Below are 25,204 nucleotides of genomic sequence, written 5' to 3' on the forward strand. Positions count from 1 at the left end.
GTCTGATTTCAGTGGGTTTGCTTATATGGATTAATCTGAGTATATCCTTAAATGAACTGCTGAATCAGTGTAAAAAATGAGCAACTTTAGACTGCATATAAACCTTCATGCACTGGTTAATTGGTTAAAGATGCTAATGAAATGGTGTAGCTCAGCATCAATGCTAGGTAGTGAGACTACAAACTGATTCTGATCCATGATGCCAGTTTCTACATTCTAGTTAATAATGGAAAAATTACCATTCTGAAGCATTTAAAGACTAGATCAACATATTTTGAGATCCAAGACCTCATTCAGTACAGAGCTTAGTAGCAGTTGATTGTTTCACACATTGATTTTCTTTTTTATTTGCCTACAAGCATATAATGCTTTCCATAAATTGGAACACACTGCTTTAAGAAAAGTAAAATCTGTTCAGTTAGTTGTATGCAATCCATTGCATTAGAACTACTGCATAATTTATTCTGTTCTAACTGTCCCTAAACTGTGTTTATATGTTACTTTGAGTACTACACATCTTTACTAGTGATTCAAAGCTAGTTACCTGATGATACTTCTAGTTGTTTATTTTATCATATGAAGCCATAGCAGAGTATTTCAATCTAAAAGCTTAAACCTGGTAAAAGAAAATCCAGTTCATGTGGTGTGAGAATAGAATGTAAATATGACATTACTGATTGATAGCAGATGAACATTACTGCTGCTGAAGGATTTGGGTTTAATGTTTAATATAATAACAGTAGATGATATAATTAGTCAGTGTCACTGTTCATCCTGTGTTGAAGTATGTATCTGGAAAACAGAAAAATTGTAGGAGAATGGAAGGTCACAGATGCGTAAATCCAGTTATTAGTGAGAAACGGAGAGTTATGTGATAGCTCTGCTGATAATGACAGCTCTGTCCCCATTTGACTTAACTCAATATTCATTAGTTACATGTTCTGTCATTGAAAGTAGTTACCTGATAGGGCTATGTCGTCTGCTTCTCTTGGTTGGTAAACTTATTTACAAGGGACAGCCTTAGCTAACTAGCTTTGTGGTTCCAGTACACTGCCAACAAAGATGTCTTGTATTACTCCATTGTCAAGATCGTTTCAAGGGTTTTGGGGAAATAGACTCGTCTTTCTTCACATTCTTTTTTTGTCACCTCCCAAATTTTTCTGCCTTTGTTTTGTTGCAACTCTCTTCCTAGTGTTCCAATTGGTGGCTCATCAAGAGTTTCAGGCAGTAAATCACAGCGTCTGAAATTCAGGTGAAAGAAGTATTTATAGGTTTGAAACACTTATACTAACTTTAGCGTCATGGAGAAACTTTTATCAGCCTTAAGTATTAAGAATTATTAGTTCCAAATTGGGCTACCTATTACTTGTAGTAGAGACAATGTTTTGCCTCTAGTTTTCTATTTCCTGCCAAAAGCCACAGATAAAACAGAAAAACTTTTTTTTTTTTTTTTGAAGGTTACTTTTGGGGCTAAACTAATGGTTTTCACAAAATCCCTGGCTAGTCTCAGGACATAAATGTCACATACCAGTTTTCTTCTCATTCCTTTATCTCTGATTTGGCCACTGAACTGTGATCATCCTAAGGAGAGGATCCCCAGTCTATTAGATAACCTCAATTTACCAGCTGATAGGTCCTCAAAATCCAGTCTGTAGTCTAGACTTGTAATATGGCCAAGGGTCTGTCTCAGTATGGTTTTTTATTTAGTATTTGTGTATTAGTAAAATGCAGTCTTTCTGAGCAGGCAGAAGGCTTACTTTTGCCTGAAGTCAAAAGGAGCCATATGCTGTAGAAGATACAGTTTAATATTTTATATTAAAATATAGTTAAATATAGTTATAGTTATATTAAAATATAGTTGTAGTTAATTTTCACTAATAAAAATAGAAGGAATACAGTGTAATATTATATTCTATACAGGTATAGTAAGATGATCGTAGGAGGCCAGAATCTGTCTTGGCTGTTGTTTGGATTGTGGGGTAGGAGATGACATGAAGAAGCTGTTATGCTGTACTGATGCTGAGATGTATTAATATTCAGGTTAGCGCAGTGAGGATGTCCCTGTGACTTCTGTTTAATTTATGTCTGTCCACTACTGACATAAATTAAACAGAATTTTTTAAGTGGATCAGTGTAATGGAAATGTCTGTTTCATTTTTCTTTCATCTAACCCCCTAATTTAGTGGTATTAAGACCGTTTCCCATTGTTGTTTGTAGGTCAATAATGACCGACTTGTACTACCTCAGTCAAACAGATGGAGCGGGAGATTGGCGAGAAAAAGAGGCCAAAGATCTAACAGATCTGGTACAGAGGAGAATAACTTACCTTCAGGTAAGAAGGGTTCAGAAGAGCCTTTAAATAAAAGGAAACATTAAAAAAAATTGATATAGCACTAAACTATGCCCTTGTAATAGGATAATTAAATGATAGTTTTAAGTGAATATTTATAGATAAGTGAATTGCATGCAAAAGAAATAAGGAAGTTTGTTTCAAACATGATTTTATGTATATGTGGAACAATAATATTTCAAGGAAGTGAGGATAATAAAAAATGGCTATTTACAGTTTTAACTGTAACTGGATAAAAATATCTTTTATTTTTTATATTATTATTTTATTTTACTTTTTTCTGGATTCATGGTTTCTGTTGGACTGTACTTTGTTGTTTGGATTCTATATTTTTAAAAGATAAACAAATCTCTGTTTTGTATTTTTGATTCTTTAGACTATCAAAATGCATACATGCATACATGTGTTGATTATATGAAAGACCTTTTGAAATATATGAGTATGCAAGATTGATGTTCGTGTAGTAAGTTATCCACTCCTGGAGTGTTTCAACCACTGTGTGAGATATCTCACGTGTGCGTATGTGTGAGTGCATAAATCTTTTATATATATATAGAGGTGTGTGCATCTGTGTGTAAAACTTAAAACAAAACTTGATCTGAACATTTTGGGACTTGCATTCATACATGAATGCATGCAGCTATTTATATAGTGATCAAAAAGATATGTGATGCAGTCCGTTGTATTTGTATTCAGTTTGTTCTTTCTCACATGCGTGCACCTCAGTGCTCCTTTTTGTATAGCATCCCTACTGTCTGACTTTTCCTCTCTTTTTAAACAGCCAAATCTTTTGGCCAAACTTTCATCGTTTCACATTTCATGCTCAGCCTTTGAAACCTCCTTCTCTGTTGTTTGTTAATTTAAAAAAAAAAAAAAATCCTTGTGGAAAAAACTATATGTAAATAACACAGCAGGTATCACTTTGTTGTCTTCCTTCAACTCCTCCTTCAAAACTGTTCCTCATTCCTGCATTTTTGATGTGACTGTTTAACAATGGTGCACTGTAACTACTACTTTTTGTGCTGATAAATACAGTCTTTCTGTACCTTATATTTCTCTTTCTCTACTGTATCCATTTGTTGTTTTTCTTATCTAAACATGTATACTTTTCAGGAGATTGATCATCTTTCTATTTTGTGTTTTACAGTGTTCAGGGCCTTAATTCAAGACGGAGATCTTGATGTACAGAAAGTGAATAACATAAGTAATGAAGCCTTAGGGAATGAAAGCCCCAAACTGAAGCATTAAACAAACACTTACGTTGTTTCTAGTGAAAGTGAAATAAATTTACTTATTGAGAAAGGAGCTGGGAACCCAGTTAGCTTCTCCTAAAATTTTAGATACATACCATGTATGACAAAGGCCTTTTGAATCTACAGATGTCATTTATTCTCATTTAATAAAAAAAAAATGTAAAAACAGTATTAGAAAAGAAACCAGTATACCAGTAGTGAAGTAACTGAGAGTGACTACTAGGTGATGGAAATTAGGAAAGTTGTATTGCCACTGTGCGTCAGATCCAATTTGCATTGAATACATTAGCCAGTTGTTTCATATGGAAGGCTCTAGAAACTATACAGAAGGGACATGTGCTTCCTTGTCTTCGAGGTTTAAATCAAGGAATGGTGATACATGTTTTCCAAAAACTAATGCTCTAGCTTTGATAAATAATGACTTTTTTAGCAATGTAACTGTTCAGTTCCTCAAAAATATCACTAAATTCTTGGCTTTAATAGCAACAACACATTTCAAAAATTAATTGGATATTTTATGAACAAATATTACTACCTCTTTGTTCTACATCTGTCTGTCAGTTTAGAATTTGAAGCATTTCAGCTGTAGATGCTCAGCTGATGTTATACTAAAATGCAAAATAGAAATGTGTGGTGAGCCTTCTCTCAATAAACTGTTCTTTTTTTTCATATACTTGCTGTGTTTCTTTTATTCATCTCTTTTTTCAGGGTAAGCATACCTAATTTTCTCAATCATTCTTCATGTGCAAGTTTTTCTAATACCTTTATTTTATTCTTCCTGATGGTTTTCCATGAACACTGATTCTTCACTAGGCTATTAAAAGTGGGCATCCACTAGTGGACAGGTGACAATGAACTAATGATTTTTAGAAGAGCACCAATATATTTTTTTTCCTATCTTATTTTTTATGAAGCCTGCCTGAGGCTTTGCTTAGCTAACAATAGGTCTTCCTTGAATGCAGGTCATTATGGGGCTATTAAAAATGATGCCCAAGGTTTTTAATTCAGCTGAATTTTGACTCTTGAACCTTTTTTTCTTCCACTATATGTGTTTTAAATTAAGTTATCAATGCAACATTCCACTTGTCAATTGGTTCATGCTTACTTTGATTAGTTTCTTCTGCAATTCATGACGTTCTTCTCCAGACTTGACTAATTTAAGTCATTTGTTAAATATTTAATGCAACTGCTTTACCTTTTACTACTTTTTCCATGTTTGATGTATGAAAGTAGTAGTGCTACTGAGCCAATTAGAGGCCACTTCTGTGTGTACTTGCTGTTTCTTACTACTTTTATAGTCTGGATTTGATCTTTGACCATACTTTGGCTCTTACTCCATGCCTACTTTGTTTCTTTGAAGGTTATTTATTAAAAGACAGAAGTAATTTTATATGAAAATCAGAGAAATTACACTGTAGCAAAAAACTAAAATATCATCCTAAGAGGAGAGGGTGGTTTAATGCCTAAATATGTTTATGAATGATGATTTACCTCCAGGTCTGTAGTGCTGTCATTGTTCATATAACTGACTCAAACCCTGAGGCATGGTAACTGAATGTGTGCAACACATCTTAGAATCACCCAAAGTTGGAGTGGAGACGTAGCCTACTCTTAAAGCTAGGAAATACTGTTTCTAATAAGTAGTTACAGTCTTTGAGATGGGACATTCACATGTACAATTACTGTCATCTCTCTTTCCTTTGTTTTCTTGTTCCTCTGTCTGAGAGAAACAGAAGGGTGCAAATTCTTTCTTCTGTGTCTGTGCACTGAACTGCACATAGGCTTTTGGAACCCCTCTATGATTATTGTAAAGACTGAAATGTCTCCTGTCCTGAATGACTGTTGCAAGGAATCATCCCAAAATGTATGTGACTACATGTCTTGAAGACAAGTAGACCCGTTTTCCAGTAATTATGTTTAAAAATACATTTATGTATTTTTTGAATTTTGAAATTTAGGATTTTGAAAAGTATGGTGCTAACTGGGAGTATGTAATATAAAGCAATACATGGTCAGAAACTACAGATATGCACGTCTATTGGTAATAAAACTGTATACAAAAGCAGAACAACAACCCCCTTCCTCCCACGTACATTCTATTCGAGCAAGAACTATGTGGAACATATTAGTAAAATTATTTTTGGTGAAGTATAATAGTGCAGTATAGTTTTACTGGAACATGTTGAATACTGACAGCTGCATTATTTTGGGACATCTAGGGAAATCATTTAGTTGAATGATTGTGAATAGTGATGACTGCTGCTTCATTTGGATGGCATTACCATGAATGTGATTTAATGAGGAAATGTTGAGCTAGCTCCCTGTAGTAAGAGGCATTGCTTAAAAGCTAGGAGCTGATATTTAAGCAGAAGACCTTATTTTCAGAAATGTTCATCCTCAAACCATTGAAGAGAGTGTGCAAGAGAAATTCAGTATTTAAATTGTTAGACAAGGGTCTTTGGTAGTGTATATTCTAAAAGTGAGATAGAGTGAGTAAATGAGAGCAGTTTCTTTTTTTTGTTTGTTTATTTAAGGAATTTTGTGATTCGGTGTGCTGTGTGTCAGCAGCCAAAAAGTATTTTTGTCTCAGATTTTCAGAAAAAAAGCAGGTGGAAGAGGTTTCTCAATATGCAGCAGCAGCAGCATCAATCATGATAGTTGGGTTTGCCGTAGCCATACTATTTGTATGGGGATGTGTATAGTCTTAGATATGCCAAAAAAAAAAAAAAAAAGAAAAAAAGAAAAAAGAAAAAAAAAAGTTGTTTAGGATATGTTATTATGAAGTTTCCAGATTTTCTAGTGTTTGTAGTGATTTAATGCCTAACTTAAATTTTTCTGCCTTAAAAAGGATATTAAGTCCTCTCTCTCTCGTTCTCTCCCATTGAAGTTAACAATGTGTATTTTTAATAAAAGCATGCACGCTGAAAAAAAAAAAGGCTCTAGGCACTTTGCCAGTTGTAAAGGGCACATCCCTTTGCGTGTATGATGGCAATCTTGAAAAATATAAGCTTGTATCCTTCAGTAATTCAAATATAAGCATTTTACCTTTGCCCAGTTGTTCTAATTTAGTCAAGAAACAAATAGCAGTTGTAGTTTGCTCTAGGAATTGATAAATTCAAACTAATTTGAAACAAAGGCAAAAGGAAATTCCAAAGTGGAAAAATTCTCTTAGAAAATTCTCCATCAGCACTTTATATTGTTTTATTCAAAGAGAGGGACTCTGGCTGAAGGATTTGAGCACTGTGTGGTTGAGGACACTGTTCTGGGAGAAGGGACGATTTCTCTAATGGGTGGACCCTATAGCACTGCAGTCTTCTGTGGCAGAGTCAGCATCCTCAAGTTTTTTTGAACGCTTACTGGCATTTACTGCAAATGTATATAATCCTGTAAATATATATAATTCACTTACTCTTCAAGTAAAATGTCATCTGTGCCCATTCTAGTTTCTGAGTAGAGGTAAGATGTAGACCTAAGCATAGCACATTTTAACAGTCTTGTCTTAAAATGGTAAAGGCATGATTTATACTAGCAAGACAGATTGTTGAGGAAGGCCATATCCCTAAGCTTAACTGAGATGCATTCCTGACCACAAGTGCTACTTGATTATCTGTGTAGGACTGCAGCTCCACTGCAGATTTTAGGTTATGAAACATCTTCAGTTTAACTCTTTTTAATGCTGATTTTTCTAGGGAAGGAAGTGGGGAAGTTAGAGGCAAGAAACAGTGCATCAGCTGGAGAAGACTGAAATTAGCACTTTTTTAGGTACCAAAGAATACCCACAGAAAGGATCCATGATTTAAAAATTTATAGGAAACTTGTTTTCTTTAGTTCTAGTACTCCCAGAATTACTTGAATTGACTTGAGATGAAGCTCATAGCTAGAAAGTTGTATCCTTTAAATAGTTAACAAATAATGAAACTCTCTTAAAAAAAGCTGCTTTTTTTTTTTTTTTTTTTTTTTTTTTTTTTGTCAAGAAAGGTTTCTGTATTTGGCCTACTTCAGGTGCAGAAGTCTGAGCTGAACTGCAAATTTGTTACCAAGCCCCAGAACTTGTGTTCTTGCCCCAGGGGCAGGTACCGTAGTTGGAGGATCGTGCCCAATCTTCCTCACCCTAGATCCCCCCCCAAAAACACTCAGTGGGAGATTTAGTTGTACTTGCAATGAATTCTCAAGAATGTTTGTAATTTCATATGTATGTCATTCATTTTAGTTCATGACCGTATATTTTAATTGTTTTTAATTACCACCTGGAATTCTTTGGTAGATTTAAATTTAAACATGATTATATCTGTAATCCAGCATTTTGTTTGGTGAGTGGTCAGTGGATTTTTTTTTTGGTTGCACATCTCCTTGGCACTTACGTTTTTCTTTCTCTGTGTATCGAACAATCTTTACTGTTTGATATTATAAGCTCATCTGTATTTTCCAGTTCTTTTCCCATTTTTGGCAGATTGCTGAATTAATTACTCACTCACTGGATGAGTGTGTTGATTTCTTCCCCGTAAGATTAAAAACAAAACAAAAAAATTAGGCAAATGGATGAGGCTAAGCATTTTAAAAAGTTGATCTTTTGGCAAAATAAAAAGAACCTAAAATAAAACAAAAGAATAAATGAGAAAATAGTTAGCAGATGGCAGGCCCATTTTTCTGACATTTTGAGAAGGTTTAGAAAGGGACTGAATACTTTCTACAGTTACATTATTATGAGAAAATGTAATTAAGATTTAATTTTTGAGTATGTCTTGAGACATGTTTTGGATCATCTTCTGTAACTACTTAGTAATTCAGTATCTAAAAGTATGATATTAGGGTAATAACTGCATTACTAAGTATGATCACTGCTGGTATCTATATAAAATTTTGTCTAGATCTTGTAGATAGTTGCTTGAGTAGCACAGAGCAGTTAATCCATCTGCATGCTGGGATGTCCTCAGTGTGAAGCTTGTTTCCTGGAGCAGGGTGGGTGAGAGCTAGAGGAGTTAACTTTAGAGGCAGAAAAGGCTCCCCTTTTCTCCATACTGCGCACACATGCTAGTAATAGCATAAAAGATCAAATACAGATTATTTCTGTCTAGGGAAGAAAGAAAATTTTCTTCCAGCTGCTGCAAGAAATTTCTTCCAATCTGCTTTATTCCCCCAAGACTGAGGTGGAGCTAGTATGAAAAGGACCCATTAAAATTGACAGAACAAAGAAAGGGGAATAGAGGACTGTGAATTACATTTGTGATAACTAGGATGACAAACACCTTTCCTTGGCATTATTTGCATCAAAAGCTGGGATTTTCCACAGAATTTGGGCAGGACTGTTCTCCAGCAGTCTGTGTAGCATTAAGCAATAAAATATTTATTGAAAATATAAAAATGAGCACTTTTGTTAATGAATATTATATCAGGTGTGTCAGGTTACCTTGTAATTTGTAGCAGACTGCCTGCCCACTCTGCTCTGATTAATTTCTCGTCTCATAGGATGAGAAGACATTACTCTAAACTTCTTATTATTAACAAACAACACAGTCATTTCTCTTACAGTAAAATGTACGTTAAGCAGCAGTGTTTAATTTTGCTAGTTTGTTGTGTGTTTTGACAATTCACGCTCATTTGGAAAAAATGGAAGATTTTGAGGCATCAAAGCAGCACTTCTGACACCTTTCCCCTCTGAGCCTGCTGAGTCTGCGAATATACTAACCAAGACCCTGAAGAAGAAGGGTCCTTTGAGCACTGAGAGACCGTTACCTCCACCATACAAGTGGAAGACAGGGACCTGGAAATTCTCCTGATGTTATTTTTATTCTAGCTAAACAATGACAGGGTATGTTCCCAGTCACTGAAACGTAATATACTTTTAAACTGTGAGAACCATTCCTGGCATGCTTTTGACTCATGCCAAGTGGTTTTCTTCCAGACAATTCCTTGGCACTGTTTGAGAGTTAGCACAAGGCCCTTTCCTTAAATGTGCTGTATGTGGCCACCCTGTTTTAAGAGGTTAAGAGAGTTTAATAGCATAGATGTAGGCTCTTCTGTGCCAGTTAGAGTAAATCTTGAGCATGTTTCATTTACTAGTATAGATGTAGCCTGTGTTTATGTATTTCGGATTATCATGTTTCTAGCAATTTGGATTTTATTTGATTTGTGTTGAGTTATCACTTGCTATTGCTGTATGCTAGTAATCTGAATTTAAAATACCATGAACTATAGTTTTGGAGCCAGATATTACGTTAAGAAAATACTGTGGCGTTTCATTATCCTTCAGTGGCTTACCGACTTCTTAGTGGAGTATGTTTTCCTTTTACTCAAGAGTACTCAAGTCACCCAGTGGGAATAAGAAATGAAAATGAATTCATGGTAGAAATAATTTGTTAGAGAGCATTAGACCTATTTTGTCATTTAATATCTAGAATTCTGTGACTGGCAATATGGTCTGTTATCAACATTCTTGCTAACTATACCATTTAAAATATTTCTGCTTGTATAGAGGAAAAACAAATATCCACTACTGATAACTTTATAATTTCCCTCAAAACTTTTTCCAGGTTTTCAGGGTTTTTTTACAGGACAATACCAGTTCATAGTAATCTCCCCAGAATTTTAGTATCCCTCCTTTTCTGTTTAAATTAGAGCTATAAAAGTAAGATAAAAATTACTGTATTCCAAGCTGTTTATTTCAACATATCTGGCTTTAATACCAGCAGTATTAAATTCTTCAAACTTTCTGCTGAACAGTTGTGAGACAATTGCAGAAGAGTTTCCAAATATTGGCTCATACTCTGGTCATGTTATTTCTGTCTGGATAATAAAATGGTAATTACAGTCATGTGCACTGAATTTCAAGAGATGTACATGGGGGAAGATAGTCCTTAATGCACCTACACACATGCAGTTGACTAATACTGTTGAATAACAAGATCTTGTATTTACCCCAGATAATTCTATGAAAACACCATTTCAGTGCTCAACAATATTAAAACAATTAAATTGAAAGTTACAACAGTGGCTGCTGTACAAATCCCTGGTGCATCTGCATCAAGCATATGGTGTGCAGTTCTAGTCCCTAAGTGTCAGGAAGGATATCACAAAACAAGAGAACTTGAAGAGGAAAGTAACGTGAATGAGGAAATATAAGAACCTTGTATCTGTGAGAACAAAGTCGAAGTAGATCAAGACTTAGTCTGAATAAGAGAACTGAGAAGGGGGTATGATTCATAAAGGTCCATAAAATCTTGAGTACCCTGGAGAAAGTGAGTAGGAAATGACAGTCTCTTCTCTTCTAAAGAAGAGATACTTGAAGACAAGACTCTATTACTATGCTGCTCTTGCAGAATTAAGTTTAATGTTAAATTTAACGAGGCATAAATAGTTGGAGCAGTCAGTCACAATATCATGGAACCTGCTTCAGTCTCATTAGTCATTTGTGAAGATTTATGTTGTCAGCATTCCTTTGGTGAGCCATAGGTAACTAGAAATAACTTGTAAATAGTTTTATTTAAAGGACAGTCATTCCCGTTTGGTATGTCTTTCAAATGTTTTCATTTTCAATAGGAAACAGGCATTTGAAAGTAACAGAAAGACTGTAGAAAACATTAACTGTCAATATTTTCTGAAAATTTTCAGAGATTTTCCCTTTCTAAATAGTTATGAAAAAGTTACTTTCAGCAAGAATATCTGCTATGTGAAAAAGAGAGGAAGCAAGTCTTAATAACATGCTTTATGGTCCTGCTGACATCTCTAATATTCCTTTTTGCACCCCTTTGTGCAAAAAAAAATTGAAGTCAAGACTTTTTATGTCTGAACAAAGTATCTTGCAAAGTAGTCATTTCCTTTTTAAAAAATGAAATAAAAACCAGTCTAAGCCAATTGATACCTAGTGACAGACTTGTGTGTCCTATATTTTGGCAAATACATTTTGCTAATCGTTTACTTCTGGCCAAAGTAAACCTTAGGTTTACAATCTAGTTATAGTATGTCACACAATGGCTTCTGAGATACTCTATAAAGTATGAATTTCTGTAAGGAGCCCTTAAAACACCTAGATGTAGCTTTCAAAAATAAAACAGATAAAGTAATTGCAAGAATGTGATTCTCTGTTCTCTCTTGCCATTTGTGACAAATTTCTAAATGACAGAAAGAAGTTGCCTATAATTTTTCTTATCCCAGTTATTTCAGTTAAAAAGTAGCAACATAACAATACAATGATGTATGTTGTTATCTGCTCTAGGCATTACATACCAAAAAGTGCATGCTCAGTAAAGGCACAAGTAAGGACCGAATAACAAAAGAATGATTTACAATTATATTTTAAATAAAATAATCTTTGAATAAATGTTGAGGCTTATCCTCTTCAGCTCTGTCTGTATATTTGCAATAGAGGTGACAAAAGCCTTCTGAAAATGTATTTCTTCTTGTCTTTAGAATCACAGGGAATAGAATAACTCTTTTTATTTATTAAATCAATCTTTAGTATTTTTTATTAAATATATTACTATTTAATATACTGGTCTGATACTTGTAATGACTAAATTAAAATAAATTAATGTCATTACTCGGTTAGTTAGTATGTAGAAGATGATAGAACTTTTTGGTGCGCTGGTATGTGAGACCATCAGGACCACCAGCAAGATCATGTGTACATGTGATTACTGAAGCTTGTTAAATCAAGCATGGGATTTGGCAGATATGAGCAGATTATACAAACATATCAAATTTATGAGTTGAAATACAGTGAGGTCTTTTACCTTTTTGGCTTGCTGAAACATTGCCTATTAGCTTGCATTTTCACTTCACTAGACAATTAAGGTAATGCTAATGTCCTTTATAAATCTTTTGGGAAAGTGCTTTTAGAGATTTGTGGCACCTGTGCTCTTATTTTGTAGGGAGTTTTGTTGTAAAGAAATGATGGCAGAATTTAGGGCTTTTCTACACCAGGAGAGTTATCAGCAGAAAATGGTTTTACTTGTGCCTGTCATGCACTTCATTGCATAATCTAAATATGTCTGTAGATTTAGATAGGGAGGAGACATTTTGCCATGAAATTCTTTCTCCAGGAACTTGCATGCAATGCTGAAAAAAACCCTTCCTCTGCTGAAAGACTGTAGAAAGTAGATTTATGATAGTCTCAAAGTTATCTATTAGATTTGTGATAGCAAGAGTACTAATTGAAGGAACAAAAATTAGGACTGGAAATTTTATTTGGTTTAGTGTTTTTCATAGCTAGTTAGACTTTGAATCAGATGTTTTTTCCTTAAAATGAAAAAAAGTGGCATTCAAGTACTGAACTCATGCAGTTTATTTTCTTTCAGATCTGAGCTATTCTACCCTCTTTTATGCAAATGAATGCACAAATTTAAAAATTTTACTAACTATTTTTAGAACTCAAAATATTCGGATTATCTTTGAGATCATCCAGAGAGGAGATCTCAGTTTTCCAGAAGGTGGTCATTTGACTTTGGAAGTTTCAGCCTAACCTGGAACTAACTACCCATACTAGATATTTTATTAAAAAAACTTTTTGACAATGCAAAAGTGATGTCTGGAGACATGCAACTATGAATGTGCACAGCAAAGTACTGTATTTTTTGGAAACAAAACCTTGTGTAGATTGTGTTGTTCACATATCTAAAAATATCTTAGTATTTTATAACTTTCAACATACTTAGCATTCCCATCCTAAACATGTTTTCCCCTTTTGTGATATAATATATTGGATTGCAGAATTATAGAATATTATTGCACTGAGAGTGTGTTCAAATTAAAATACTGTTTTTTATCAGTCTATTCAGCTATGTGTGTTATAGTCTGTATTTGGTATGCAGTAAGTTTGGGAAGTGTCTGTTTTATTATGTAAACAGGCAGAAATTTTCTTTTTTTGAATAAGTCATGCTCACTGAAAGAGAACTAACAAACTTGGAAAAACGCCAAAGGAAAAATCAAGAAAGAGCATTCCGACACTGAGAATCACGTTAATTAGATGTGAGCCCTGAGTCCAAATGTTACCTTATTCTGACAGATTTACAAATGAGAAAGTAATTTTAAATCTTGAAGGTATTTTATTTTACATTAGGTTAGTGAAGTATGTTCAATAGCTGTTCATGTTCACTGTGAAGAATTCACATAAAATTTTCATTGAGCTGAAGCTTGCTCATTCATTTTAATATGAGATGCATTATAGCAGGATGATTTGTGTGATTTATGACATTTTGTCAGTATTTTCACAAAAAAGTATGCCTTTGTGTCTATCTTCTCCTCAACTTTGCTTTTTCATCCATACTTACAGAACCCCAAGGATTGCAGCAGAGCTAAGAAACTCGTGTGTAATATCAACAAAGGCTGTGGCTATGGCTGTCAACTTCATCATGTAGTCTACTGCTTCATGATTGCTTATGGCACTCAGCGAACACTCATTTTGGAGTCTCAGAATTGGCGCTATGCTACTGGGGGCTGGGAAACTGTTTTTAGGCCTGTAAGTGAGACATGCACTGACAGATCAGGTACCACCACGGGACACTGGTCAGGTAAGACTTAATAACGCAAATAATTTGTCTTGTTTTCTGCAGTTTTTCTCATGTAGAACTATTTTGGTACCTCTTTGTTTAATTTTTTGTGGAGCATAATAACTATGACTGGAATTGTATGCATAAATATCCTTTAAATTTTACTTATTCTTTATATGGGAGCATTAATATCTTTACTAAGAAAACTCTGCTATTTTGGAAGAGATTTTTTTCTTAATACAAAAACTCTTTCAGTTTTCACGTGTGATCCTTCAGCAATTATGTGCCAGATATGAATCCAATTTTTGTGGGAGGATAAAGAGGGTAGTAAATAGAGGCTATGGTTGATAAACATCGACATACCAAAGTGTGTTTGAAATAAAAAGCAAAAGAAATACAAAGAAAATAGTATCCAGTAGGCATTCAGGCACCAACAAAATCATGCAATACCGAAATAATTTTTAATGCAAACTAAAGTGATTTGAATTTCAAGTTGAATTTTCAAATAAAAGCAGTGGCAATGTTAAATACCTTTTTATTTGTAGATCAGTAAGTTGATCCATTCTTGCATTATACTGAACAATTTTGCTAGAAAAAACTAGAAGGGCATCCACATTCAGAAGGATCAGATCAGCTAACTTTGTCTCAAAGTAAACAAGATATTCATTTTAATGGAAATCTTACAATCAACATTTTGAAGAGTTATTAACACAATTGTAAACTTAGCATGGTTTTGTAGTTTTTTTTGTTATATATTAGACTTTTTCAGATATTTGTCAAAACTGAGTAGGTATACAGCAGAACTGGAGATAACTGGCAATATGCTAACATTTTCCTCTAAATTTATGATAAGTACTAGTAGGAATTTTTGAATTAAATTTTTGCATAGATATTTTTATGTGAAGAATTATCAGCTTTTTAGAATCTTTAATAGATGTTATTGACTAATCCTCTCTTGTTAGGCATACCTATTATTTTTTCTAAGTCTGTAATTTGAGTATTGAAGTGGGAGTTCATAAATGTTAGAATAAATGCAGAGAAGATACATTTAAGAGTGTAATCTATTGAGCCTTTATTTGATCGAAAAGAATACAAGTGACTGTTCTTACCCAGCACTAGTAAATTTAGTCAGATATCAGCCTTCATCAATAAATGTAGATTCTCAAACAACAAAAAAAAAGATGATTATAGTCAGTATAAGGGTATATTGACTTATATACCCTTATATAGGGGTATAAGGGATATATACCCTTATGTACCCTTATAAGGGTTAATAATGGGTAGAGAATGGGCTAAGCTAGATGATGGGCAAAAATAATTTAGAGTTGGGAAAGAGTGAAGGAGAAATTTTGCTGCATTTTAGGTTATTGCCTATTTATTTATTAGCACTGATACATATTCTGGTTAGTGTGTGGTACAATGATCTTATCCCAGAAAGGAAATTTGGCTTAGTAACTCTCTGCTCAAGGATAGAAAAGAAGGACTTGATACTTTTTTCTTAATATTTATATTATTTGTGCATAAAGAGCCTAGAAAAGAATGTCAGGCCATTTTTCCCTAGTCTTTCCAGTGTGTCATTTACATCTGAAAGCTATTATCTCAGCTAAGAGAACAAGATTTTTTTTATTACATTTTAAGGTTATATGTGCACACTAATGATTAGATGATAATTTTCACAGGTAGTTTCAATTTTATTTCTGAAACTCCTTGTTAATAGTTGAACTCATTGAGATGTTGAAGGAGTAGTATTCTCAAGATATTTTGCTTGTCGAGGAGGTCAGAAATTTGAGTGGTACAAGACTTGATAAGTCTTGTTTGTATGTGAAATAATAAGTACCTGAAGGACTCATTTAGCATCAGTAGTAACTTGGATTTCATTGAGATATCTATGAAAATGTTTAGAGGTTTTCAATAGATGGTTGTGTAGACTACACCCATCAGTAAGAGATACTTATTGATGAGATGTTTTTGTAGTGTACAGTTTTTCTATCTATAATTACAGGAGCTACAGCATGACGTTCTCAGTCATGCCACTACTATCCAAGTATCATTGAGACAATGTACAGTTTGTTTGGATTAGTAAATAGAAGTTTTAGATCCTGGCTTCATAGAAACTAATTTTTCCCCTTCTTCCTTCTCTGTTGGTGGACTGATGATCCACCGATTTTGGATGGAGTGTGCAGTTAGATGCAGACAAGAATGGCCAAATCTCTAAGGCCTATGCCTTTACCCTACAGTTAGAAGTACTCCCCATCCTTCATTTCTGGCTGGAACACAGTAACTGTGTTTCAGGAGACCTCTGAGCCAGTCACTGAGCTTGGAAGTTAACATCTATGCTGAATGAAGAAGAAAAAGAATATATCCAGATGCTCATTCCTTCACTACTCTGTCTTTCTTTCTTTGAAGTGGTGGAAAATGGCCAAACATATTTCCTTATTTTGTAAATAAGTTAGTGATACTTTAGGGTAATAAACATTGAAAGGAATTTGTTGGATTAATAATGTAATTCTTAGGTTATATGGGAACCTTTGGGCACCAGGTTTTAGTAATAAACTGCTTCAATGAATTCTGATAGTTATGGCCAGTCTAATAGCTCCTTCCAGACAGGGAAAAATAAATCATTTTAACAAGTGTCTGAGATTTCAGATGTCATTCCATATTGATTTTGCCACTCATACTTTCTTAAATTATCCTTTTAAGTCCTCAAGCCTGTTGTAGGCAGAACCTATACCTTTCAGAATTTTTTTTTAGTTACACTGTGAAAATGTGGAAATGTCTCTATCTCTAGCAATGGTAGTATTTGGAATGAGTGCTTTATGGTTATTTTACTTTCTACTGAAATTTCATGAGGTGTATTCTGTGCTTGATTTTTTTTTTTATGGAGGGTGGGGGTTGTTTTGTTTGGTTTTTGTTTTTTTCAGAGAAGCAATAACATCATTGCATATTCATGTTGAATGCAATAGCGCTTGAAGATCTTTGTTCTCTCTCTGATTTGCAGGTGATTAGCAAGAGAGGTTATGCCAAGGAGAATGTGTAGTGGGAGGAGAATTGCCTGTGCAGTGGGTAATTCAGCCCAAAGCCTGTTTCAGGCCAGGCATAACCAGGATTAAGCACTGCAGAGATTTCCTTGATCTGACGTGTATAAGTGTCCACCAGATCTTGTAGTTTCCACTATTGTCTCTGTGGAAGAGGCTTTACAGATAATTTTCTACTTCAAAATATTCTTGCAATGAGCTCTTTGTGGCTTCTTAAATGGTTCAAGTGTAGCATCTAACAACCTTACTGGATTCTGAGGAAGGTGGGGAAAAGTTAAATGTTATTGGGAGCTGTAGTTTACAATAAAATGCATACACAGTACTTGCCTTGCAAAAGCGATCACACACGTATTGTTCAGTAAGCTAGTCTTTTGTCTTCTGTGGACTTTTAAAGAAAGTTTCTGAGTCCTTGTTTTAGATACCTCAGCAAGAACAATACTGATTCAAAACAACAAAATTTCACCATGATGACAGCCATACAGGTTGCCTGGAGAGGTTGTGCAGTCTCCATCTGTGGAGGTTTTCAAGATTCGAGTGGATGAAGCCCTGAGCAACCTGTTCGGATCCTGTAGCCAACCTTGCTTTTGAGCAGGAGGTTGGAGTAGATGACCTCCTGTGAATGTAATAAATTAGTTCAGCTGTGGGAAGTGTTGTGTTATGACTAATAATAACCTGGTCTTTTATCCTGATAAGCTGGCAATGTCCAGAACCAGTTGCTTTAGAAGACGGTGAAAATAGCAGAACAGTAAGCAAGTAAGGGGTAAGCTGTGTCCAGGAGAAATTCCTACTGAGGCTCAGTAGTTAACTTGAATTTTGATCATTCATATGTATCTTCATTGCATGCATTGAATGCATATGTATGCACTGCATTCATATGTATCTTCATTCATGCAGGTGAATCTTAACTCTCTCACAACATGTTTGGTAATCAGCACTTATCAAAAGCTTCAGTTGCAGAGAATAGTCTCCTCAGTGTGACACTCTGCATACCCAGTGCACATGGAATCTTAGGGAATTTAACTCTTAAAATATAAGCACCAATTTACAAACTGGTGCTTGGACATAGTTTAACTTAGCCAAATACCAGTGTGTTTACACACTACAACAATTACATTTTAGGTCAGTTGTTCAAAGCTTCAAGATGTTAGAAAACTTTCCTTTGAAAATTCTAGCTTTTTTTGTGAATACGAGATTTTTTCCAAAAATTTGGTCTCAGAAATGGTTGAATGTTTTCTAAAAATAACTACGCTGAAACAGAAACCTGACATTGAAAACTTCAGCTGCAGCTTTACTTGCACTTGGCAAAGTTAGCAACTGAAATAGCTTTCAACTGAGAAGTGTGGGGCAATTTAGTTATAGGCAGTTTTATGAGCCCTGCATTTGCTATAATAAGCTGTAAACCATAGTTTTGGAGCACTTATGCACACATGGCTTAAAAAAGCCCATATATTTTCATTCCCAAGTTTGAACCTTATTTCTAATGAACTATTTTCACAGATTTTCATTTCCTGCAATATGGGCTTTTGCTGGCAAAAGTACAAATAATGATTCCTTTTAGTTCCCTACAGATTTTTTTTAATTAGTCTCTACATCAGGAAAAATCATTCAAAGGCTGAATGCATAAAATATCTTGATGTGATCAGATCTGCTCTAATTAATGAATGCCACCACTTTGAATTTTCAGGTTCTAGAGATATAAAATATTCAGCTATGAAAGTCAGTCTTTCTAGGATGCCTACTGGCTAACCACTCACACTTTTGGACTGTTACGTTCTAACTTTGTAAAATGGCATGATCACTGCTGACAATTGATCTGTTTTACTATCTCCAGTTTAGCTTCAGTATGAATCTTCACTGGATCCGTAATTGCCAGTAAATTTGAAAGACAATCTGTCTTGCTGAGGATTTCTGAATGTGTTTTATGTCTCTACAAATTTAGGTAGATTTTGCTTTCATTTTTCTCTGGTTGCCTGTCCTTTCTAGGTACAAATAAGTCTGAAATTCTTAACGTCAAAAAAAAAAAAGCTTGTTGGCAAAACCACACCTTTAATATTTTTTTCAAAGAAATTCTGAAATCAGCGTGGGAACTTCTATTTTTTAAAATAAATTATAAAAATGCATTGAAATTTGTGAATTTCCATTTATTATGAACAAATTTTTCCCCCCACATACTGTACACACTGAAGTGTATATATGGGTATTTTACAGAAGTATTTTTTTAATTATATATCAAAAGTATTCGTACAAGTGAATATTTGTATCAGGATATCAGTATCAATTACAGAAATATGCCAACAGGTCTGAAAATTATATTGTTTTATAGAATTATTTTCAAGTGATTTGCAGACACTGCATAGAATAATAATTTAGTAAATTGTGCCTCTTCCTCTCATGGCAAAAAAATTGTTTAAATACCTACTTTTATCTTTCTTATTAATTAAATTGCCTCTACTTGACCCTTTTATTAAAGTTGTACTAGCAGCTTGAAGTTTTGATGTTTCTGAAATCTGTCTTGAGCAAAACAATTTAGATAGTAAACTGTTCTCCAAAGAATTGAAGGGCTTCTGTGAGTTGAGGACACTTTCTTTTAAAAATATTGGTGCAGTCCCTTCCTAAGAGCTTGCTTGTGTATTTCAGAAAAATTAGCATAGGGTGAATTTTAATAAGCAAGCTAATGTTACTCTGCTAGTAAAATGTTAACTAATACTTGTTGTTCCATATGTGTGGAGAATGTGGGGGTCATCTCAGCCCTTGTAATCTCTGATGGGAATTATTCTTATGCATTTAGCATGCTATTCCTACAAGTCAAGTTTACTTTTTCTAGCTTGGGTATGTCAAAAGATTAGGAACTGTATTGTAGGTTTTCCCAAATATATTAGCTATTTTACATCCTGGAACAATGTTACTTTTTCCTTCATTTCTCTCAAACACTTTTATATTGTCAATCTAGAAGGGAAAAAATTGTCTTAAGAGATGGTTGTATGTATGTTCTTTTTCATTTTAAAATTGTGTTACATTTCATTGTAATTTAGTTGCAGATCTTTTTTTATTGATATCTGTAGCCAAAATATTTATGAATGATTTAGATAAAGGTTGTTATAAGAAATATATATACGATCATCTAGTAATAAGAGCCAATATATACAGAGATCTTACGAAGATGTACTTATTATTAAACCTTTAATTATGTTGAAAATTACTAGTTATATTGGGCATGGAGATTTTTAATTGTCAGATCGTAATGTTCTGTTATTGCAGCATGCTAAAAAAGGCTTGACCTCTTTTTCTCATTTTTACTTGCTGATTTGTGATGTCCTGGTGTGTCTGTCTTCTAGTAGACAATTTTTTTAACTTTTCCAATGATATGTTGAAGGAAGGCTATGAAATAACTAAATTGAAAAACTGAAACCACAGACTAAATGGAAAAAGAAAACAGATTAAAAGACAGGACAGACTAATATGCAATTAGAATTTCTGCATTAGATAGTGGGGAATGAAGGGATGTAGAGCTAAAGAAGACACTTACATGTTTTAAATAATAGTATGTGCTTCTTTTCAGAAGGTCTGCAGACCATTAAGATAAAAGATAAGTTGAAAAAGGAAATCTGAAACAGTTTCCTGCAGTTACATTTTTAGGTTGACTTTGCTACCTCTAGCTATGGTTTGATGAATGAGTGCTTTAAGGCAGCACTGCCTGGAGGGGAAAAAATGGCAGAGATGTTTCTTTTGGTGGTAGTACCAGCTTTTAAGTATTCATTGAACTATGATCTTAAGATATAAATTAACTAAGGTGTTTATATGTATAATCCAAGACAGAGGATTCTGTGGGTACACAAAGTTAATTTTTAATTTATTAAAGCTAATCAGGCAGAAGTAATCAAAAGGACTGAATGAAAATTACAATCTCAAACCATAAAAAATGGTTCAGCAGAATTAATTGCAATAAATAAGTTTCATTCTACGTACCACATCTTCCTTGACAGTAGCTCTTCTTTTACATAATTCAGTTGAATGTTTAGTATCAACCTTAAAAAAAACTCTTTAACTTCCATGCTATAATTATTTTCCCTTTACAGTTGTATGAATTGTGTTCATACATAGCTCACTCTTCTTTATAGAACCTTGCAGAAGCAATTGATCCACTTTATTTTTTAATATCTTTTTTAGATACTGACTTTTGTTACTTACATTTTAATTCAAGTGTGGATGAATTTACATTAAGTGTGAAGCACATTGAAGAACGGTGATTTGAGAGAGAAGAACAGCAGTCTGTCTTCTATTTTCCCTTTGTTTCAGCAGAGTTAATCTTTAAATCAAGCTACTGAGGTAGTGTAGATTTTTTTGTTCTGGAGGGTTTTTTTTTTGTTTTTTTTGTTTTTTTTTTTTTTTTTTTTTGTAAAATGCTCTGTATAAAGACATTCTGCATAAGTGAACATGGGAAAATGTTTTAGAAAGCAAAAAGGAACTGGGAATTCTGTTACAATGAGGTGGGGTAGCCTAATGATGTAGTAGCCTAAGAAAGCAAGCGTGATCCTCGATGTGTAAGTGGAGGGATATTGAGTAAAAAGTAGTAGTTACTCTTAACTTTGCACAGCAATGGCCAGGCTGCACCTCAGTGTCTCGTTTTATTATTCAGCGTTCAGAATAGATATTGGTAAATAAGAAAGGATTTTCAGGAAGAGCTACAGTGACTCAAGATCAGGAAATCTGCTTTATAGTACAAGATTAAAGAACATCATTCAATTTAGCGTAGAAGCAAGTTAAAAAGGTGGTCCCCTCGCATTTTATAGGCATTTCTTTGAGCCTCTTAAAGGCATGTGGCCGGACAATTCAGATTGGAAGTAAGATACACTTTTTGCAGAAAGATTGGCTGACCACTGGAATAATTTATTCAGGGATAAGATAGATTGTCTGTCAGTAAGTCTTTTCTCATCAAGATCATGTGCGTTCTTAAAAACTGTGGATTATGTTCTTTTTCATCTATTAAAAATGTGCATATGTGATATAAAGGGTGATTGTGATTTCAGTTCTGTAGACAGGCTGGGATGAGTAAGGTTGAATAGAGCCGTCAGCAACTGAGTAGCTTTGCCCTGAACGAACACAAGGTCTGCTGCAAGTGGAATCACTTATTTTAAACAGTCCTTTGCTAATCTTTGTCTCAAGAGATGGGAACGGTAGAACAACGGAAGGGAAAATAAGGTGTCACATTAAAAAAATTATATTTTTTTAATTTTTAGAGCAAGGGGAGCTGATTAATAAGAACGTATAATTAAAATGAGCAAGGAGATGCTTCACTGAATTACGTTGATCAGTGTTAAATGCTCAGGGTTTGAGAAGATAAAGCCACATATTGTTATCACCCTTTGGTATCTGTGCTAAAGGCTCAAGTGGCCTCAAAGAGAATTGATACTGTTTAAAAAATTGGGGGGGGGGGAACCTGGGAGGGAGCCAAAATGAGCTCCCAGATCCAGCTAACTGAGTGGCATAACCACCAATCCAGCACAAGGGAGGATGAGAATATATGGAGCATGGGTCGAGCAGGATTGCCCCTTTTTGATGGCAGTGCAAAAGTGGATCAGCTGAAGTGGATGTGCAGCTGCATCAAACTGGTTGTCTGCATGTCTTTAGTGGTTCGCTCTAAACAGATACTCTAATGTGGATACACTTCTTGGAGGCAAAGTGTTGGAGGGAATGGTTTTACATATTGGGAAGTCTCTGGAGAGTTGGTACTGATTTTGGAATGTAACACCTGGGCATTAGTAGGCATGACAGAAGATGTCCAACACCTTTGGGACTTCATAATCTGGTGGACAGCAACACTTGTTCTCTCTCATCTCCAGTCTGCATGCAGTGTCACAGTAGTACAAAGGGTGGGCAGGACAGAGGACATTGTATGTTAACGCAACCAAAAGTCTGGGATTGGTTGCTGGCAATAATAGTGAATATTGTTGGTATACAGGAAAACAAGACATCCTGAGATCACAGCGATCCCTGCTGGCCATGAAATCTGTGAATTGTGTAGTCACAAACTGCAAGATGACTTTTTGCTGTAGATCTCGCCATATGTGTCTCTTCATGTTCCCAGTGAACTTCCAATAATTGCAAGTTTTTGGAGATTTTTTTGAAATTCAGTGCTATCTTTCTGTAAAATAGTACACCCAGTATCTTATGTATGCTCAGGTTGCCTTACTCATTCATGTAGAATTAGCTGTTTTCAAGTTAATTCAGTGAAGGCCTGTAAACTTTCTTTCAGATCATAAGTTTCTTTCTGACAGAGAAGTTCACACTTATCAATATCTCTTTTCTGACCTTTTCCCATTCAGGATATCTGTTAAAGTAGTTTTAGTATAAATTAATAAGATATTTACTAACATGTATAACTTATTATTGCTGTTAATTTTAGACACAGTCATGAAACATGCAAAATATCTCTTTATTGTTTTATTGTTCATGCTAGTGGGAGATACCAGGTGTCGTCTTTGAGCACCTGGCAGGCCTTTTTCACTGCCCAGTAAATAGGAGACCAGTGCTTAATTTTATGAACAAAAGTGTTAGTCAAATAAAAGAAACAAATTCTAACACAAGGTTGGAAGACAAGTCTTACCGTGAAGGAAAACACTTTATATAGAGAGGCAGATGGGTTGTGGGGGGAGAGTTAGAGAGACAGATTGGTGGTGTTCAGTAGACTTAAAGTTATTAAGGTGGTTGCAAATCTTCTAACAAGAATTAGGTTAGGTTACAAATTAAAAAAAAAAAATTCATAATGGTTAAAAATGGACTATTTAAAGTTGAGGTGCTTTGGGACATTTTGAGACCCTATTTTGAGTCAAAAATATTCTGAGGATATAATAGTTAGAGATAAAAATGAAACTGATAGAGCTGTATTTGAAATCACACATTTCAGTGTGATCAACAAATGTTTAAGGTAGCATCCCAAGCAGGGGTAATGAGGCAAAGAATTCAGTATATTCACAAAGCAATTACATTCTTTCCTGGTAGAAATCATATGTTGTGAGAGATAAGTTATGGTAAAAGAAATTGCTTTTTCTAAAGTCAAAGTGTGTTTACACTAATATTGTCACTGGCAGTCCAGATAAAAGTACTATGTGCCTTTTTCAGTTTCATCACTTCTTAAGTTACAGAATCAGGCACCCAGCATTTCTTCTTAATATTGTGATTCAGTATTTAGTGCTGCTTTTTATGATATGTAGGTCCTTTACAAAACACAATTTGATGCTTTCAGGGTCTCTAGAGAAACTGAAAACCATGCTTTTCTGTTGCTTTCCATGAAATTTAAAAGATTGTTTTGATCCAGTTGTGAAAACATGGGTAGAGAAGTTTGTAGCTCTTTGCTGCTATGAACCAATTCACATTTATTTTCATAGAAAACAGTTTCTAGAAAAGTGAGTTCTTGATATTAAAAAAAAAAAAAATCCTTGGAACACTGAGGATAAATTGAAATTGTATATTGAAGATATCTGGTAATATAGTGGAACTCAGCTGTGACAAATTGAAAACCGTTAAGTAAGACTTTACTTATGTAGATCACCTGCCTGTTGAAGCAAATACGAGGATGCAAGGCTTCCTTTTGCTACCCAGATAAGTTAAATTGTAGCTCAAATCACAATTTGTGAATTATTTTTAAGTTCTTGTTACATTTTTATATTTTTGCCCTTGTTATGAAAATATGGGAGTAAAAAAAAAAAAAAGAAACCCACAACATATAACAGGATGGTTGGGAAAAAAAAAGTGTAAATAAGTGTAAAGTAAAGAAGCCCCATTTGTATAATGCAGGTCATTATCTGAAAATTGGAAATTAATGTCTTTATTACTTTTTGTGTTACAGAAGCTCCTAAAAGCCTCATTGGGCCAGGTATTTTCCAGGCAGGTAGTAAAACAAGACTGTTAAGTCTTGCAATCAAAATTAAGAAAAATAAGATGGACACAGCTGAAGATATTAATAGGGCGAGTAACTATGTGCCTAGTGAAATCAGAATGAAGACATTTAACTCTTGGCTTAATTTTTAAATATTGTAAAATTAGCAAAATTATTGACAGTCGTGATCCCTTCTTCCTCTTTAG

The 25,204-nt window shown here is 34.4% G+C and overlaps 1 protein-coding gene across 4 annotated transcripts in view; it reads left to right on the forward strand.

Moving 5' to 3' along the window:
- FUT8 (fucosyltransferase 8) overlaps window positions 1-25,204 on the forward strand; it is a 125,110-nt gene that overhangs the window by 69,191 nt on the left and 30,715 nt on the right. For all 4 annotated transcript variants that reach the window (XM_064512735.1, XM_064512734.1, XM_064512736.1 and 1 more), the window contains 2 exons: window positions 2,218-2,332; window positions 13,871-14,108. In XM_064512735.1, coding sequence (XP_064368805.1) covers window positions 2,218-2,332; window positions 13,871-14,108 — 353 coding nt within the window. The remainder of the gene's footprint in view (window positions 1-2,217; window positions 2,333-13,870; window positions 14,109-25,204) is intronic.

This window comes from Dromaius novaehollandiae, chromosome 5, assembly GCF_036370855.1.
Source record: "Dromaius novaehollandiae isolate bDroNov1 chromosome 5, bDroNov1.hap1, whole genome shotgun sequence".
NCBI lineage: Eukaryota > Metazoa > Chordata > Aves > Casuariiformes > Dromaiidae > Dromaius > Dromaius novaehollandiae.